At 47.4% G+C, this 17466-nt stretch overlaps 1 protein-coding gene across 5 annotated transcripts in view; it reads right to left on the minus strand.

Annotated features, from left to right (window-relative positions):
* Positions 1–17466, minus strand: part of sipa1l3 (signal induced proliferation associated 1 like 3) — a 144819-nt gene that overhangs the window by 41160 nt on the left and 86193 nt on the right. For all 5 annotated transcript variants that reach the window (XM_008113820.3, XM_062962415.1, XM_062962413.1 and 2 more), the window contains 2 exons: positions 2559–4204; positions 1134–1264 (listed from right to left, as the gene is read on the minus strand). In XM_008113820.3, the coding sequence (XP_008112027.2) occupies positions 1134–1264; positions 2559–3918 (1491 nt within the window). In that variant the 5' untranslated portion in view covers positions 3919–4204. The remainder of the gene's footprint in view (positions 1–1133; positions 1265–2558; positions 4205–17466) is intronic.

Raw genomic sequence — 17466 nt, forward strand, 5'->3', positions numbered from 1 at the left:
TGGGCTATTTGTTGTATGTCTCTTTGATCCTATGGCTCGCCTTCTCCCTCCTATACATTACAGCAGTGGTTCCCAACCTTTTTTTGACCAGGGATCACTTCACCGGGGACCACTTTGATCAGGGACCACTATCCAATATTAGTGCCAAAAGGGTTACGAATCAGTTTTTGATCAACTTTAGATTCGTTTTGATTATTTGGGGTGCTGATTCAGAAAATTATGCCATCCAGTAGTCACCATCTGCTTGCCCACAGAAAACTATATTTAATAATCTAGAGCTGATGTGGTCTATCCAATGCAATTTTCTGAATCAACAAGCCAAACAACCCAGGAACAGGCCTAAAATGAAGATACCAAGTCGCCCCCACTTCCAGGTGCCACATGGAACGGCTCCGCTCAGGGGGAGGGAGGAGGAGGAGAAGCAGCAGTCAGGAGGGTTGTTGTCATACCTTTCGTGGGTAGTCAGCCTCCCCCCTCCCGACATCCCTGTTGCCTCGGCACTCTTAAGAGAGTTTTGTGAAACCAATTGCTCTCGTTGCAATGGTGTAGTAATGGTGAGGCCGCAGACCATATTTTAGTTCTTGGGGACCATTAGTGGCCCACGGACCACAGGCTGGAAACCACTGCAGTGGAGTTTCAGCCTCTCTGAGAGTAGCTATATGGTAAAACTTATTTTCCTTCTAAGTGAAACCCATTTTCCCAGCCATTATTATATTTCGGATTTCTGCATTTCAGTTTTTAAGTTTTCCAACCTTTTTGAGCTCTCGTCCCCTTTAGAAGATCTACTCATGGATTTCTATGTCAATCCAATGTTCCCACGACTTTTTGAAAGGAAGTTGTTTGAACTTTTGGAAACCACTTTTGGTAACCAAACTAAGGTGACCTGCTTACATTTTCCAAAATTTCCCATCTTATTCTTCATCGCATTAAGACCTCAAATGCCTCTCACGCTCACATATTCGTATATAGACACTAAAGGGTAATTCACCTTGTCGTTTGCTACACCATGCTGCTCCTGACTGCAGTATCTTTGGATTTATAAAAAGGATCTGCCATAAGCAAAATCATGTATTTTTAACCACTTCTGACACCATTTAAAATGTGGAGATTTCCTGAGAAAAATAGCAACATACCTCACTGGTGCGGAATATAATCCTATACTGGTACTGAGGCCCATGCTCCCGGTGGTCCTCTAGCTTTTCTCGCCTGATGCTCACAGCCACAGGACCCAGCTTCTCATCTACCCCAAAGTAGTTGGAATGCTCTAGAAAATGCAAGAGCGACAGAGAGAGAAATGGTGGGTTGGTACCTTGCTTATTTATACAGCAACGGGCTGTTTTTTCTGTATCCAATAGGTTTTGGACTTTATTGTCTTTTTAGGAATGTATATGCTTGTAATTCAAAGTGAAAGATAACTGAATCCTGGGATGAACTACAGCAAATTTGACTCTGGAGTCAACTGTGGGCAATAGGACTCTACTCTGCCTTTTGAAAAGTGATGCAGGAAGGATTTGGGAGAAATGCTTCAGTAGAGCACGGTTCTATATTACAGCAGAGTGGAAAAGAGGCAGGAAAGGGAAGCTTAAATGTCACTCACTTTGCAATGTTAGGAACAGAGGGATGGCAATGAATCAGTCTGTTCCAAGTACATATGCTTACTGGTTCTCAATTTTTAATTGGACATTACTGCCAGTCTGAATTTAAGGTGTAGTAATGATAGTTGAAGGCACAAATGTTTTTTTCATCTCAGGAATGACTAGAGAAACTGTAAGTTGCTTCTGGTGTGAGAGAATTGGCCGTCTGCAAGGACATTGCCCAGGGGACACCTGGATGTTTTACCATCCTGTGGGAGGCTTCTCTCATGTCCTCACACGGGAAGCTGGAGCTGACAGACGGGGGCTCACCTTGCACTCCGGATTTGAACTCCGGAGGTCAGCAGCCCTGCCGGCACAAGTGTTTCAGTCATTGTCCCTCCGGGGGCTTCCACAAATGGTGTGGATCTCAATACTTGAAGCAGCACCTTTCCCTAAATATGTCTGAGATTAGAGACCTTCTGGTCCTCTGTTGTGAAAAACCAGTTATGGAACTCCTTCCTATTAAAGTATCCAACTGGAACCTAAACTATTGTCATTTCAGCACCATTTGAGAACACTATTGTGTAGAAAAGCCTTTGAGGCTTAAGTGATTTTACACAGATTTACATGTGCATAGTTTCAAACTGTTTTCAAGAACTCTGGTTTCTGATCTGTCTTCCTTCAACTTCTTATATGGTTTAATATGTTTTTCACTGTTTCAGAATCGTCATGTTGTTTATTACATGCTGCCTTGACACCTTCAGCCTGAAGATGGGAGAAAAATATCTGAATCAATAAATAAGTTTCAAAAAAAGAATTTCTGATGTCTTGTGCTTGCAGGTAAAAGCTCACAAAAAAAACTCACAAATTTCTTAGGACACCTCCTGTACAAAACATAAGCCACTCTCACCTTATCCTGGAAACATCCTAAGTATGTCCTCCCCACACTCCACACCCAAAGAATCATAAAGTGACAGCTGATACCTTTGCCACAGAAGTAGTCCTGATAGTAGCAGGCCCCCAAGTCCACATGCTCAATGCTGTAGTGCTTCAGCCTGCTGATGTTGCGTTGGAGCTCCTTTGGGACTTCCAGCACAGAAAGGCTGGCATTTGTGCAGTAGGTGGCTGGAGAAACCTCAGCAAAGTTGCCCTCTCCACAGCTTCCCCCACTTGGAGAAACAGTTGAGGCCTGAGAGAAACTGACTTTGCGGTCCTGCTCGCCACCAATTTCGTTGCGGAAATGAGGGCAGCTTAGCAGAAGGTCGTTGCTATTGTTGTCCCCAGGGTCATGGTCCAAGTTCTCCTTATAGTTCAGGTCATCAGTGCTGATGAAGGAAGGTGCTGGCTCCAATCCTGTTAACCCACAGGACCGGGAGGCTGTAGTGGATGCAGCCGATGCACCGGTGGTAGTGTTCCTCCGTTGTGCCACATAGGCTCGCCGGCCCACCACTTCGTTGAGGTCAAAAAGCATGCTCTGGACATCATAGTGTGCAAAGCTCTTTTGGCACAGCCAGGGTCGGACCCCTTCCTCGGCGTCCACTAAAGCTTTGCTCGATTCACCATCACCTCGGACGTTCCGCAACTTTCTAAATATCGAATCGCTACCCATAACCTCTCCTTTGGAGCCTTTCTTGCGGGACTTTTCCTTGTGATGAAGGGGATACTCATCCTGATCGTTCCTAGCTTCAGCTTTGGTGCTTCGGGAAGTTCTGAAGGAGTCTGGTGGTGGTGGCTGGTCTACAGATGTCCCACTGCGAAACTCATTCAGCATTTCATAAAAGCTCTGCTCTGAGATGCCTTGTACATCGATTGAAGAGGTGCTCCCATACTCCCGGAAAAGGGGCAAGCCACTAGAGAGCCTGACCCCCCGTGGTTCAAAAGCCTCTTCCATGTCACACTCGCTGAGCGTGATCTCGCTACTGCTTCGGTTCCGTAGTGGCAGAAAACCCCTCCCAGGAGACCGTGGCCAGCCATCCTGGAACTCAGTGTCCTTGGACCTCCTCCGGACCAGGCGCTGGAAGCCTCTGACCCCCGAAGAGAATGTTACCCCACTTGAAAACTGTCCATTCTGGAAACCCCGTGGCACAGAGGTGGGGGTCTCTAGGTCTCTAGAAGTGCTAGGATCCTTCATCCCCTCTCTCTTGGGGGGCCAGTCGGCAATCCTGGCCCGCACCCCCATTTTTGGCATGGCTGGGGTCGTCGCGTTGGGACGCGAAGAAGCAGAGCCATCTGCATGCATGGAGCAGCCATTCTGGGCCCAGAATCCAGGAGAGTAATAATCGCCACCTTTCAGGCCGGGGCCCCCAATGTCACCGCTCTCATGAACTGGTCGATATGATGTCATAGTCTAACAGCGGTGCAGATTTTGATTCCCTCTGCGAAGGCGCCGCTCACCTCCATTGGGGCGTACAGGCCTCAGCCGTTGCTGGGAGTGGCGGAGTGGTGACATGCCAGCCTGAAAGAGTTTGCCTTAGGATTTCCTGCTGGAGGACGACATTCAGCCATTGCAAGATTTGGCAATAATCCTCAAGTGCCAACATTCAGTAAAAAGAGAGCTGGAATTGAATTCTTTTTCCTTTGTTCCTGGCTACTTCAGAAACATTAACTGCAGCAATGAATCCTTGGACATCCTAGAAGAGAGAAGGAAAAAGAATTAGGCAGGGGATGTATATTCTTTGCAATGGCTGCATATTCAGACAGTGGCAAACTAGAAACTTAAGCACGCCAAAGAAATTCAAGTTCATTAATTGGCTAATTTGTGCAACATGGCACACATACTGCACAAGTGAAGCAGATTTAAGCAGAATTAACAGTGTCTTGACAGCAGCTCTGCTGCCCATACAGGCCCAGGAAACTGGGACAGAGTGTTTCTCCAAGGTCCTGTTCCTTCAGTTGCACGGCTAAGGAACTGCAGTGGCACAATGGGCTAAACTCTTATGCTGGTTGGACTGCTGATCTGAAGGTTGCCGGTTCGAAAACTGTAAGACGGGATGAGCTCCCGTCTGTCATTTCTAGCTTGTGGGGACATGAGAGAAGCCTCCCAGCAGGATGGTAACACATCCAGGCGTCCCCTGGGCAGTATTTCTGTAGACAGCCAATTCTCTCACACCTGAAGTGACTTGCGGTATGTTATTAAGTCGCTTCTCACATGATAAAAAAAGTTGCATGGCTGTCAGTCAGAACCTGACAACTGACCAGCACCTGACTGTTCTCTCATCAGCATTAAGGGTCTCCTTCATTTCATAAATGAGCATTGACACAACAGCCTTGTGGTTTCTGGCATTTGATTGAGAAAGGCTTAGAAAAAGTACACCTTTACCAATACATTCATATAGCAAGAGTGAACTGAAGTCACCCCCTCCCATTGAAATAACTTGCCATGCCCAAACAGTTTATTTTCAGGATGGGGACCTCTGGAGAAGAAAACAACCCTCCCCATATAAGCCTCTCGGCAATATGTTTCATGTGTTGCTAAGTTACAGCTACAAGATCAGGCTTGGTATGACAATGAAGCTGGTGCGACCCACCGTTTCTGTCAGGATGCAAAAAGATCAGCATTCTCCAAACTGACCTTTTTCACATCTGACTAGAACAAACCGGATAAGGAAGACCATTTGGTTGGGAAGACTGATTTATGACCTGCTTTGGTTTTCAAACGCGGGAAAGGACAATTGAAAGAGAGTTGTGAATGGGGAAGAAGAGACATGAGGGGGGGGAGGGAAGAAACAACTGGATATACAGGGGAAAGAGCGGAAGAGGGGCAGTATAAGCTTTGCGGTCATCTTGGCAAGGCGGATTCAATAAAGTTTCCATAGCTTCAAGATGTGTGAGCCTATCTTTGTGTCCTACACTTTCCACGAACTGACATTAAGCTTATACTCCTTTTTTCCCGGCTCATCCCGTGAGGAAAGCCCTTTCTGGTGAGAGCATGAACTCCGACGGAGGAGAAAACCTGATGGAATTCCTTCTCCTTGAGGAGGAACAGGCGAGGCCGCGAGGCGCAGACGAGTTGAGAGAGAAAAGGAACCTTTCGCCAGCGTTGAGCCAAGGGGGAACAGACCCCTCGGACCCGTCGTGGAAGCCGCTGACCTCCACCCAGTTACCCACTGGCAGGGGAGTGACGGTGAGACGGAAGATCCAGATGGGGGGCGATTTGCAGCGAGACGGAGAGGAAGCCCCGGAGATGAGAAGGATGGAGAGGAGATTAGATGCGATGGAGAAAATGTTAGAAGCATTTTCTCGTCAGATGGATCTGATGCAGCAGCAGGTAGCCGCGTCCTGGAGGGCGACCGTCGAGCAACGAGAGCAGAGGAGAGGGCTGCCTGTGAGAGACATTGAGCCCTGTCCCTTTGCCGGAGAGGGCCTACAGGACTATGAGGACGAGATGCCTCGGCAGGCGACATCAGTTTTCCCCACGGGCCTGTCGGGAAGGAGCCAAATGCCTGGTAAGGGAGAATTTCGGGTGAAGTTCAACAGGGACCCCAAACAGCTGTCTTATTTCATTACAAATGTAAGACACTTCATGGAGGATTTTGGGGACCAATTCCCTTCAGAAAGTGCAAAAATCCACATGGTGGGGGCAAACCTGAAAGAAGCAGCCGCAGACTGGCTAATGCAGATGTATGATACATCTGGCCTGCCTGGAGGATTTCCTGAGAGCCCTCCGTGAGAGATTTGAAGACCCTTTGGCAGAGGAGAGGGCGAAGGCTCAGCTCAAAAGGATATACCAGGGAGGAAGGACAGTGTCAGACTATGCCCTGGAATTTAAAGCCACTGCGGGGAAGATTAGAGGTTCACAAGTCAAACCATATTGGTTCATGCCCAATTGAACAAACCTTTCGTGGTACACTGTGATGCCTCAGAGGCGGCCTATGGAGCAATACTGTTGCAGGCCGACGATGAGGGTGCTCTAAGACCTTGTGCTTATTTATCAAGAAAGTTCACAGAAATGGAACGGAAATGGCGGGTGTGGGAGAAGGAGGCATTCGCAGTGAAGTCAGCCTATCCCATTGGAGACATTTTTTTTGGAAGGGACTGATGTTCCATTTGAGGTATGGACCGATAACAAGAATATGCAAGCTTTATGAACCCACCAAAGACAGAATGCAAAACAGCTGCGATGGGCACAGTTCTTTAACCATTTCAATTTTAAGCTGAAATTCTTTCCGGGGACATAGAACAGACTGGCAGACGCCCTATCCCGAATGCCCGATACAAACTACTCGGCCCTGGGTGAAGCACACGACTCCAAGCTTTCTGGTCATTTTGGATTTACAAAGACTCTGAAACTGTTGAACAGACAATTCTGATGGCCAACCATATGCAAGGATGTAAAGGATTATTTGCAGGAATGCCCAGTGTGCGCTAAAGCGAAACAAAAAGTGGGCAGACCGGAGGGATTGTTGCAATCCGTAGCAGACCCCTCGAGACCGTGGACAGATATAACTATGGACTTCGTGGTAGACCTGCCCAACAGCAATGGGTTTAACACAATCTGGACTATAATTGCCTTGTTCTCCAAACAAGCTCACTTTGTGCCCCTTAAGAGACTCCCAACGGCACCTGAGTTGGCCAAATTGTTTCTGCAACACGTGTTCCGCCTGCACGGATACCCGGAACGAATAATAAGTGACAGGGGTCCTCAGTTCACATCTAGGTTTTGGAAGTCTTTCCTGGGCATTTTAGGAACTGAAAGGCCCCTAAGCACAGCTTTCCATCCAGACACAGACGGAGCCACCAAACGGGTCCAGAAGACCCTTCAGCAGTTCCTCCGTTGCTACAGCACATACCAGCAAGATTAATGGTCCTTGATGTTGCAACTTGCTGAACAGTAGAGATTTTCCGCCATTCCCCACACTGCAAAAGGACTTGCCTTCCAACGCGAAGCCGGGGGATTGGGGCGAGAGGATCGCTGCCTCTTGGCCTTCGGTTCAGGAGGCCTTGCGCTCAGCCAAACTGGATTACAAGAAATATGCAGATAGAAAGAGAACAGCACCCCCGGACTAAAAAGTGGGGGAGTTAGTGTACTTGTCAACAAAGCACCTGAAATCCACACAACCATCATGTAAGCTGAGCCCACGATATGTTGGTCCCTTTCCTATTTCGGCCGTTGTGAACCGGGTGACAGTACCGTTACAACTGCCTCACAGATGGCGCAAGGTGCACCCGGTGTTTCACGTTAGTCTGCTGAAACCAGCATCTAACACCCACAGATGGAGTAAACCGGGTTCAGATCCAGTCCCCATTATGGTGGGAGCACACACCCATTTTGAAATCAAGGACATTCTAGACTCCAAGAAGTCTTGGGGGAAACTATCCTATTTGGTCCAATGGTCTTCAAAAACCCTACACCCGGAATGGGTAGCAGCGGAGCATGTTAAAGCCCCAAAGTTGATAAAACAGTTTCACACTCCGTTTCCCCATAAACCTGGACCATGAACTCGAGGGGGGGGGGGGGGTTGGGTTCTCTCTCTCCTTTTTCTTTCCTTCTCCTGCCTTCTGGTGCTGTTGTTGCTATTATCTTGTTGCAACTTTGTCTCTCCCCACAGGGTCGTCGTTCGAAGGGGGGAGTCATGTCAGGATGCAAAAAGATCAGCATTCTCCAAACTGACCTTTTCCACATCTGACTAGAACAAACCGGATAAGGAAGATCATTTGGTTGGGAAGACTGATTTATGACCTGCTCTGGTTTTCAAACGCGGGAAAGGACAATTGAAAGGGAGGTGTGAATGGGGAAGAAGAGACTTGAGGGGGGGGAGGGAAGAAACAACTGGATATACCGGGGAAAGAGCGGAAGAGGGGCAGTATAAGCTTTACGGTCATCTTGACAAGGCGGATTCAATAAAGTTTCCATAGCTTCAAGCTGTGTGAGCCTATCTTTGTGTCCTACACCTTCCACGAACTGACAGTCTCCAAGTCAGATGTAGCCTTTGAACTTCTTCCTGCCAATTCCCCGTTTTCAGTTTAAAAGGCTGCATCCAGCTCACAGACCAGAAGGCATAACTCTTGGCAGAAGCAGCACAACATGCCTCCAGCCACAGCACAGTGACCATTGCAGAACAACCATGTGGCAAAGGGAGTGACTGCCATGTTAGTCAAGCCACTCATGGTCAGAGAACGAACACAAAGCACTGCGTTCTGTTGGTTGTCTTCTCCTCCGTTCGGTATAAGGACACCCGAAGCTGTCTTCTGTTGAGTCAAAGCACTGCATATATCAACTAGCAGGAGCTCTCTAGGGTTTTTGACTGGGGGCTTACTTTCTCAGACTTACTGTTGCTCCTCATCCCATTTTTAAAGATGTCAGATTGTAGATGAATCATCAGTTCTCTCTCTGTTGTGGAGAGGCACAGGGGGGAAGGAAGAAGCTCTAATTCCAGAGGATGGCAGCATTTTATAATCCACTTTCCTACTGTGAAGCAGATACACTATCTGACATCAATCTGCCCTTGGTGGGGAAAGGAAGGGAGATGTAGTAGACCAGTGCTACTCAAAAGTGGTGGCCTATGGACCGAACTCTGTCTGCAAACCATTAGCTGCTGGTCTCCAGAAAGTTTCAAGAAAATAACAATCTGTAGTCAATGGGAACAAATTTGATACTGTTGGTGGATAGTATAAGGCCACATTTTGGTTTATGTCCAATCAGAGAAGTGAGTTGGATTCATTGATCTGACACAGAATATTCAGGTGCTCTTGAGTCATTTTCCGTGGCCTTCAATTGCCTCCTAGTGATGCAGCAGCCTTGAAAGCCTGGGAAACCATAATGGGAAACCAGGAAAGGTCCCTTGGGAAACACACTTGAAGTTGCCGCTCACTTGCTTACCAGGTGAAAGGACAAGGCTGACACGGGGAAAAGGGTGAAATGGAGGAGAAAGATAACATACTCCACCTCAATTAAAAACCCCACAGACGAGTGATTTCCCCCCTGCCAACTAAGAACAAGCGCAAGGCCATCAGGGCAGGCAGAGAACACAGTGTGCGTGTGGCAGTCTCCTCGCCAAGTATAGGGCTTGCCAGTGAGGCGCTTCAGTGGCTCAGCTTTCCTACAAAGTCCCTTTTGTTCAGTGTTCCTCCTCTGCACTGGGCTTTGGGAACAGGGCACCTTTGAAGAGAAAAATCAATGTCACATTCACCCTCTACAACCCTTCCAGCCTGAAGTGAGATGCAATCGCCTGGGCCCTGTGAAGTGGAGGCAGCCTCAGAATCTCAGGGTGACGTCCACAAGTGAGAAGCTTTGGGCGCGCTTTGGTTGGTATGTTCATGGGTACACATACGTGTGGGTACAGAGCTTACTAAGTTGTTCACAACCCTGCACCAATTTCACATCCACAGATTAAAAGAAGACTCACTTCAAACTGCGTGCAGAATCCACTGCAGAAGTGGCTTCGCTTTTGAGCCCGTGAGTTGGGAGATATGCCTTATATTGGGATACGAAATACAGCCTTCTCTTCCTCCTGTTCCATGACTGAATAGCTCTCACTGTCATGATGTTTCCCCCCCAATTTTTAGTTCAAATCTACTTTTCTGACATGTACACCCAATTCTTGTCTTCAGGGACAACAAGGGTTGCTCTGTGGTTGACATGATAGGCCTTCCGATATCTAAAAACTGTTCTCAGAATTTTTCTCTTTGCCAAAAATGTTGCAAACTTGCCGATCCAATATGAAGTTCACTTTCATCCTGTTAAGCTTCAAAAAGTCCAGTTGCAGCCTCTCTCTTATTCTTTCTCGGACAAGGATTGTGTTGATGGAGAGGTTCCAAGCTGGATTCATTCTCTGAGAAAGGAGGACACTCCAGAGCCAAACAACAACACAGTTCAAGGGAGAAGTTGCTGAACAGTCTCCCCACCCAATCCCCAGCCATCAGTAAGGCACCACAACAAAAGCTCTGGTCAAACAGATGGCTTCCCTCTTCTACAGTTCAGCGGCTTTCAAATGGTGGGAGGGAATAGTAGGAAACATGAACAAGGCTGCAGGAGCATGCGAGGAGGAGGACAAGAGGAGGTCAGAACCCGCACTGAGAGAGGATCTTCCACTGCTTCAATCTACAATGATACCATCTGCATATCTCCAAAAAAGCTGATGGGTGACATATCTGACCGGGGTGCTGTACTTTGAGCTATCAACTGTGGGCTGCCTGAAGTCCAAATCCTACAAGCTATGTGAGCAATTCTGCAGCTTGCATATAAAGCCAGGAATCAGACCTTGGGGCCTAATCCAAATTCACTTGAAGGGAACCCTTTCAGGACAGCTTCTCCTTGCAAGACAAAGAAAGGAAGCCTGCAGACCGCTGTTACTAGAAGAAGAACCCCTCTCCAACTTCTTTCCATCATCACCAAGAGGAACAAGAAAAATATTGGGTTGCAGATGTATGACATGCATGGCAAAGGCATGCTCAGTAGCTGCTAACAGACCTGGCATGACAAAGAAGAGTCCTTTCTGGTCCATCTGCATCAATCTCTATTTGACCTTGTCCCTGCCTGTTTCCCTCAAACACAGCTGCACAAGGGTCGCTACAAAGAGAAGCACAAAGCAGTGAAGTTCACAAGGAGACTTGCCTGAAACAAACAAACAAAAGGGCCCTTCATATAAGCAACAGGTTAACAAAGTAATTGTGCTAGTGAGTGACCATTATTATATATACTTGTGTACAAGTCAATGTGATGTATAAGTCTAGGGCAGATTTGGGGGGGGGGGGGGCAAACATATGGAGTTTACTATGATCTGTGAATATATCAAAGGTAAAACTGAAAGTTATGTGACAGACAAATCTTGCCCTCTCTTTTTAAAAAGGCATGAAGGGAACATCCTTAAGGAAGAGCTAAAGTGAAGGCAAGAACCTGTTAATTTGAAAGATTACATTTTGAACGTGTGTATAAATTATAATCTCTATAGAAATATGGGATATAAATGAGGAAAAAGAATGAGAATGCAGCCTGTAAAAAAATTGGAGAAGAGATAATCCGCAATATAGGGGAAGCCTGAAAAACATAGCTACAAGATTAGCTTAGTGTAGAATCCCACTCTTTCCCTGCTCAGGTTTTGTTTATTGCCTTATTTACTGCAGACATGCTCTTGTGATGTTTCTTCAGCCCTCTCTTTACCATCCTCTTAATGCCAATGCTGATTAACACATCCATCCAGTCAAAGAATGGAGGGCTGGTATGTGTGCAAACAGGAGCTTCGCTGTCAAGAAACTAAGCAAGGTTGCCTATACAGAGGGTGGGGGTGAATAACATGTGCTGTAGAATTATGACCCCCAATTTCCCGATTTTAAAAATGAGGTTTAGAAACACAAATCACCTGCCTCCACATCTGGCCCCAAGACTAGGAATGGAAAACTCTTTAATGCTGGGGCAGGAGACTCAACCAAGCCCTGGTAAGATCAAAAGAGCAAAAGCCCTTGAGAAGCTGAGTGGGCAGGAGATGCCGCCTGCAGCTCTCAGGTTTCCAAGGCGGCACTCGCACTTGCGGTTGAGAGCAGCCACCGTACTCAGCAGAAGCCGGATCCCACCCCCAAATCAGGAACTGGCACATACCAGCCTGTCTTTCTGGGCCGGTGTTCAAGGAAGAGATGAAAAATGTGAAATTCTGCTTAGTAGCAACTTACACTTACAAAGAAAGAACAGTGAGTGTGAGAGAGAGAGAGAGAGAGAGAGAGAGAGAGAGAGAGAGAGAGAGAGAGAGAGAGAGAGATCAATGTGTTGTCGAAGGCTTTCATGGCCGGAATCACTGGGTTGCTGAGTTTTCTGGTCTGTATGGCCATGTTCCAGAAGCATTCTCTCCTGACGTTTCGCCCATATCTATGGCAGGCATCCTCAGAGATTGTGAGGTCTATTGGAAACTAGGGAAGTGATGTTTATATATCTGTGGAAGGTCCAGGGTGGGAGAAAGAACTATTGCAGATGTTTTTATATGTATTTTACTATGTTTATTAACTGTTTCTGGGCTTGGCCCTGTGTAAACCACACCAAGTCCCTCCAGGGAGATGGAGGCGGGATATAATAATAATAATAATTATTATTATTATTTTGTCTGTTGGAGGCAAGTGTAAATTTTGTGGGTGAAATGTCAGGAGAGAATGCTTCTGGAACATGGCCATACAGCCCAGAAAACTCACAGCAACCCAAAGAAAAAATAGGATGAGCAAGGAATGTCATCCAAAGCTAGTTGCTTCCCTGAAAGCATCTATATTTAAACGGAGTTCTCCCTCTTCTTTAATGCAAAATAAGTTTGGGGGATTTGCTTTGGTATGATCAGATAAGACAATCGAGTTAACAGAGGAAAAGGGCAAAAGCAAAAGCAATTCCAATGTAAGCAAACTTTGGAAATATGACAGTTTAAAAAAGGTAGCTGGGGATAGCACAGACAAGGAGCCAGGACAAATAAGTCTTTGTCGACCAGTTATTCCTGGGCACAATGGTAGCCCCAGCTTCTAAGCATTGGACCCTAACCATAAGGCTGGCTTCCTCTTTTCTTTGGTTTCCAATTAAGTAGTTTAGGAATACAGATCCATTATTTGATGTTACCTGCATTAACTGCAAGTCGCTACTGGTATCCCACTGGAGCACTGCAGCACACCAAAATACATGGGAGTTACTCTAGACCATGTGTCAAGGACAGAACGCCACAAGATCAAAGATAACAGAGTTTATTGGATTTACAGAACTCAAAATGCCCGTAAAAGACAAGGGCTAGGCAACATTAGCCTTAAAAAGCAAAAAGGGGCAAGAAAAACGTTCAAAAGATAAACCGGATTAAACCGGAGTTTAATCCGGGTAAAATCAAAACAGCTTGCTTCAGCCTGAGAATAAACAAAACAGAAGCTGGGGAACAAAGAGTTCAAAAGAATGTAACTAATTGGCAGCAGATGCCTCTCTGCTGCCAGCACTATGTTTTGAGTAACTTAGAAGTCACTCCTCCACACAGCAGGCAAATTCCCAATACAAACACAACAGCCGAGGATTGAAGCAGTAGAGTAGTCCCAGTTCTTTCCGAAGGTCGATAGGCAGAAGCAGACGTTTGTAGTTCACCAAGTCCAGGTAGGAGAATCCGAGCCCGTAGTCAGTTCAGTCCGTAAATCCAGAGCAGCAGATGGCGTCCGTCAAGAAGACGACGGAAGGTCAAAGCTATTGAGATTAAGCAGAGGTTGCACAAACAAAAGCCCACACAATTCCTCCCGCCGTCTGAACCCAAATTCCAAAACAACTTACGTAATCAGCACACGAAACACACCCGTCTTCAGGAAAACGTCCCACACAGATCCCAAGCGTTTGTCCAGATTACCTTGCCCAACGCAATTTGCTATTGCTCCCAAACCCCATTTTATGCCAGTTACAAATCCTCATCACTATCAGCTGTTCTCCTTAACCCGGGCGTTTCCTCATCACTTTCCTCATCAGAACTGGAACACCTCTGACTACGCCCCACAGCATCCCCAGCTGTGGATCCCGTCCCATCCCTCCAGCTTGTCCATGGGTCTAGTCCTGAAGGTCCCCAATCATCTTCCATCCCATCATTACCAGTGGCACCCAATTCCTCCCTTACCCGAGTCCAATCCATCTCATCCTCTTCTGAGCTAACCAGCTCTTCCTCCATTCTCTCCGTAAACCCCTCAAAAGACTCTTCGTCAGATGGTTCTGCAAAGATATCTCGCAGCCTCTTTCTTTCTCGCTCCTCAAGAGTATCTGACTCTCGAGGAGTCTTACGCCCACGTCTGCCAGTAGCAGAGCCATGAGGCTCAATCATAACACTATCCCCTCTCACAAAGGCCTCCTCCCCCGAAGGCGGAGAGGTGGCAGTGATATCCTCCGCTATAGCACCACGACGACTGGAGGTATCTAATTTCAACAGCGAACGATGGAAAACTGGATGGACCTTTAAACTAGACGGTAAACGCAAACAAAACGCAACGGAAGAAATCTTTTTAACTATAGGAAAGGGACCCAAATACCGAGGCGCAAACTTTCCCCCAGCCTGTTTAATGTGCTTGGAAGACAACCACACCAAATCCCCTTCTTCCAACTCCTCCCCTGCCTGCCTGCGGCGGTCGGCCTGAGTCTTTTGCGTTGCCTTAGCTTGCAACAGTAAGCGACGGGCAACATCATGCAACGCAGCCATTTCCGAGGAGCGGTACACAGGGTCAGAGGAGACCACATTGGTCGACGGCGCCACACCTCCCCGTGGGTGAAAACCATAAGTCAGTTCAAATGGCGTATGCTGACTAGACGTGTGCACCGCATTGTTGTAAGCGAACTCCGCCACCGGTAGCCATTTCACCCAAGCAGTGGGTTGATCTAAACAAAAACAACGTAAATATTGCTCTAAGAGCCCATTAACCCGTTCCGACTGGCCATCCGTTTGCGGATGAAACGCTGAAGAGACGTTTAACTTGGTACCTAAGCACTCATGGAAGTGTTTCCAAAAGCGTGACACAAATTGTGGAGCCCTATCCGAAATAATCACCTCAGGAGCTCCGTGCAAACGATAGATGTGCTTAGTAAACAATAACGCCAACGTAGGGGCCGCCGGAATGGTCGAACAAGGAATAAAATGAGCCAGTTTGCTAAATAAATCCACCACCACCCAAATACAAGTATAACCCCCAGACTTAGGCAAATCCGAAATGAAATCCATGGAAATGATTTGCCATGGCCTCTCAGGAACAGGTAGATGACAACAACCCTCTAGGGCGCCCAACAGGCATCTTACTCTGCTGGCAAACAGCGCAGCTGTCACAAAAGCGCAGAATGTCTTGCCGCATCTTCGGCCACCAGTAGCTCCTGGTGATGAGCTGCACGGTCTTGAATCTGCCAAAGTGCCCAGCCATGGGTTCGTCATGGTGGGCTCTAATCACCTCCAACCTGAGGGCCCCCACTGGTACATAGACCTGCCCCCTGCGTACCAATACTCCGTTTTGATCTTGCAGGTGAGGCAGTATTGTACGGTTACCTGCTGACAACAGCATGAGTTGTTCCTGAGTCCACACATCTTCTCTCTGAGCCTCAATGATCTGGTCATGTAACCCGAGCTCATTGTCTACAACACACAGAGAGGCAGTAGGCAAGATGGTCTGACATACTACCTGCTCATTGGTCTTAAACTCCGGCTTGCGGGACAAGGCATCGGCCCGCAAGTTTGCCTTCCCTTCCACGAATTGCACTTTGAAGTTAAACCTGGAGAAAAACAAAGCCCATCGGATTTGACGCTGGTTTAACTTTTTAGCTGTTTGCAAGTGCTCCAAATTCTTGTGATCAGACCTGACCACGATTTGGTGCCGCGCCCCTTCTAGCCAGTGCCGCCACACCTCAAACGCCACCTTAATCGCCAATAACTCCTTCTCCCATATGGTATAGTTCTGCTCAAATGGTGTTAGTTGCCGCGAGTAAAATCCACAGGGACGCAAGGTCCCTGAGGAATCTCTTTGAGACAATACAGCCCCCAACGCGTAGCTAGAAGCGTCCGCTTCTACCACGAACGGTTTGTCTACATCAGGATGTGTTAGTATGTTGTCTGACTGAAAGCTAGACTTTAGTTGCAAAAACGCATCGTGAGCTTCCCGCCCCCACACAAATGGCTGTTTCTTACGCAGGAGCTGCGTCAAAGGCACCGTGAGCTTGGCAAAATTTGGGATAAACTCCCGGTAGTAATTAGCGAATCCTAAGAACCTTTGCACATCCTTCTTAGTCTTGAGCTCCTGCCATGAGTTGACTGCGTCAACCTTATGTGGGTCCATTTTAAGTTCCCTACCTGAAACTACATGACCTAGGAACTCCACTTCAGGCACATGAAAGACGCACTTGGAAGCCTTGGCGAAGAGCCCATTAGCCCGCAGACGGTGCAGAACCTGCTTGACATGCTGACGATGTTCTTTCTCGTCCTTAGAAAAAATCAAGATATTATCCAAATAGATCACCACAAATTGGTCAATTAAGTCCCTAAACACATCGTTTATGAACCTCTGGAAGACCGCAGGCGCATTGCAAAGCCCAAAAGGCATGACTCGGAACTCGTGGCATCCGAAACACGTGTTAAATGCCGTCTTCCATTCATCACCTTCCCGTATTCTGATTAAGTTATACGCCCCCCGCAGGTCAAGCTTGGTAAAGACCTTAGCCCCTTGCACCCTTGATAGTAGTTCCGAGATTAAAGGTAGCGGGTACCTATCCCGAATGGTGTATTTGTTAAGGATTCGATAGTCGCAAACCAACCTGAGGTCCCCAGTCTTTTTGGCAACAAAGAATACCGGCGCCGCAGTTGGAGAGCTAGATGGGCGAATAAACCCCTTGGCTAAATTCTCATCTAGGAACTCACGTAAAGCTTGCCTTTCCGGTACAGTCAAGGCGTACAGCCTTCCTGCTGGCAATCTCGCACCTTCCGCTAGTTTAATGGCGCAATCATACGGCCTGTGCGGTGGTAACTTGTCCGCTTCCTTTTTACAGAATACATCAGAGAACTCCCCATACTCAGCAGGCACTCCCTCCATATCAGGCTGAGTAGTGTTTATAGTACAACATTCCTGCCTCTTTAAGGTCAGTTTACGCGTCACCCAGTCTACTTGTGGATTTACTACAGCTAGCCAATCCATCCCCAGGATCACATCGTATCTGGGCAAGCTCGTAATATCCCACACAAACGTTCCCGTTACTCCCTGCACTTCCCACATTACTGCTGAGGTCTCATGGTTAACCACCCCAGTCTCCAGCAGTCTCCCATCCGCTCCTTCCACCCACACGTCGCATGCCTTGCACACTATAGGAATGCCATGCTTCCTAGCAAACTCAATATCCACGTAAGAGACCGTAGCCCCTGAGTCCAGCAGTGCCAAAGTAGAAACAAGTTCCTTTCCCCCAACAGATAACGTAATGGGTACGAAAACATGCTTCTTCCCCTCAGTT

The sequence above is a fragment of the Anolis carolinensis genome, unplaced genomic scaffold (genome assembly GCF_035594765.1).
Source record: "Anolis carolinensis isolate JA03-04 unplaced genomic scaffold, rAnoCar3.1.pri scaffold_10, whole genome shotgun sequence".
Taxonomy (NCBI): domain Eukaryota; kingdom Metazoa; phylum Chordata; class Lepidosauria; order Squamata; family Dactyloidae; genus Anolis; species Anolis carolinensis.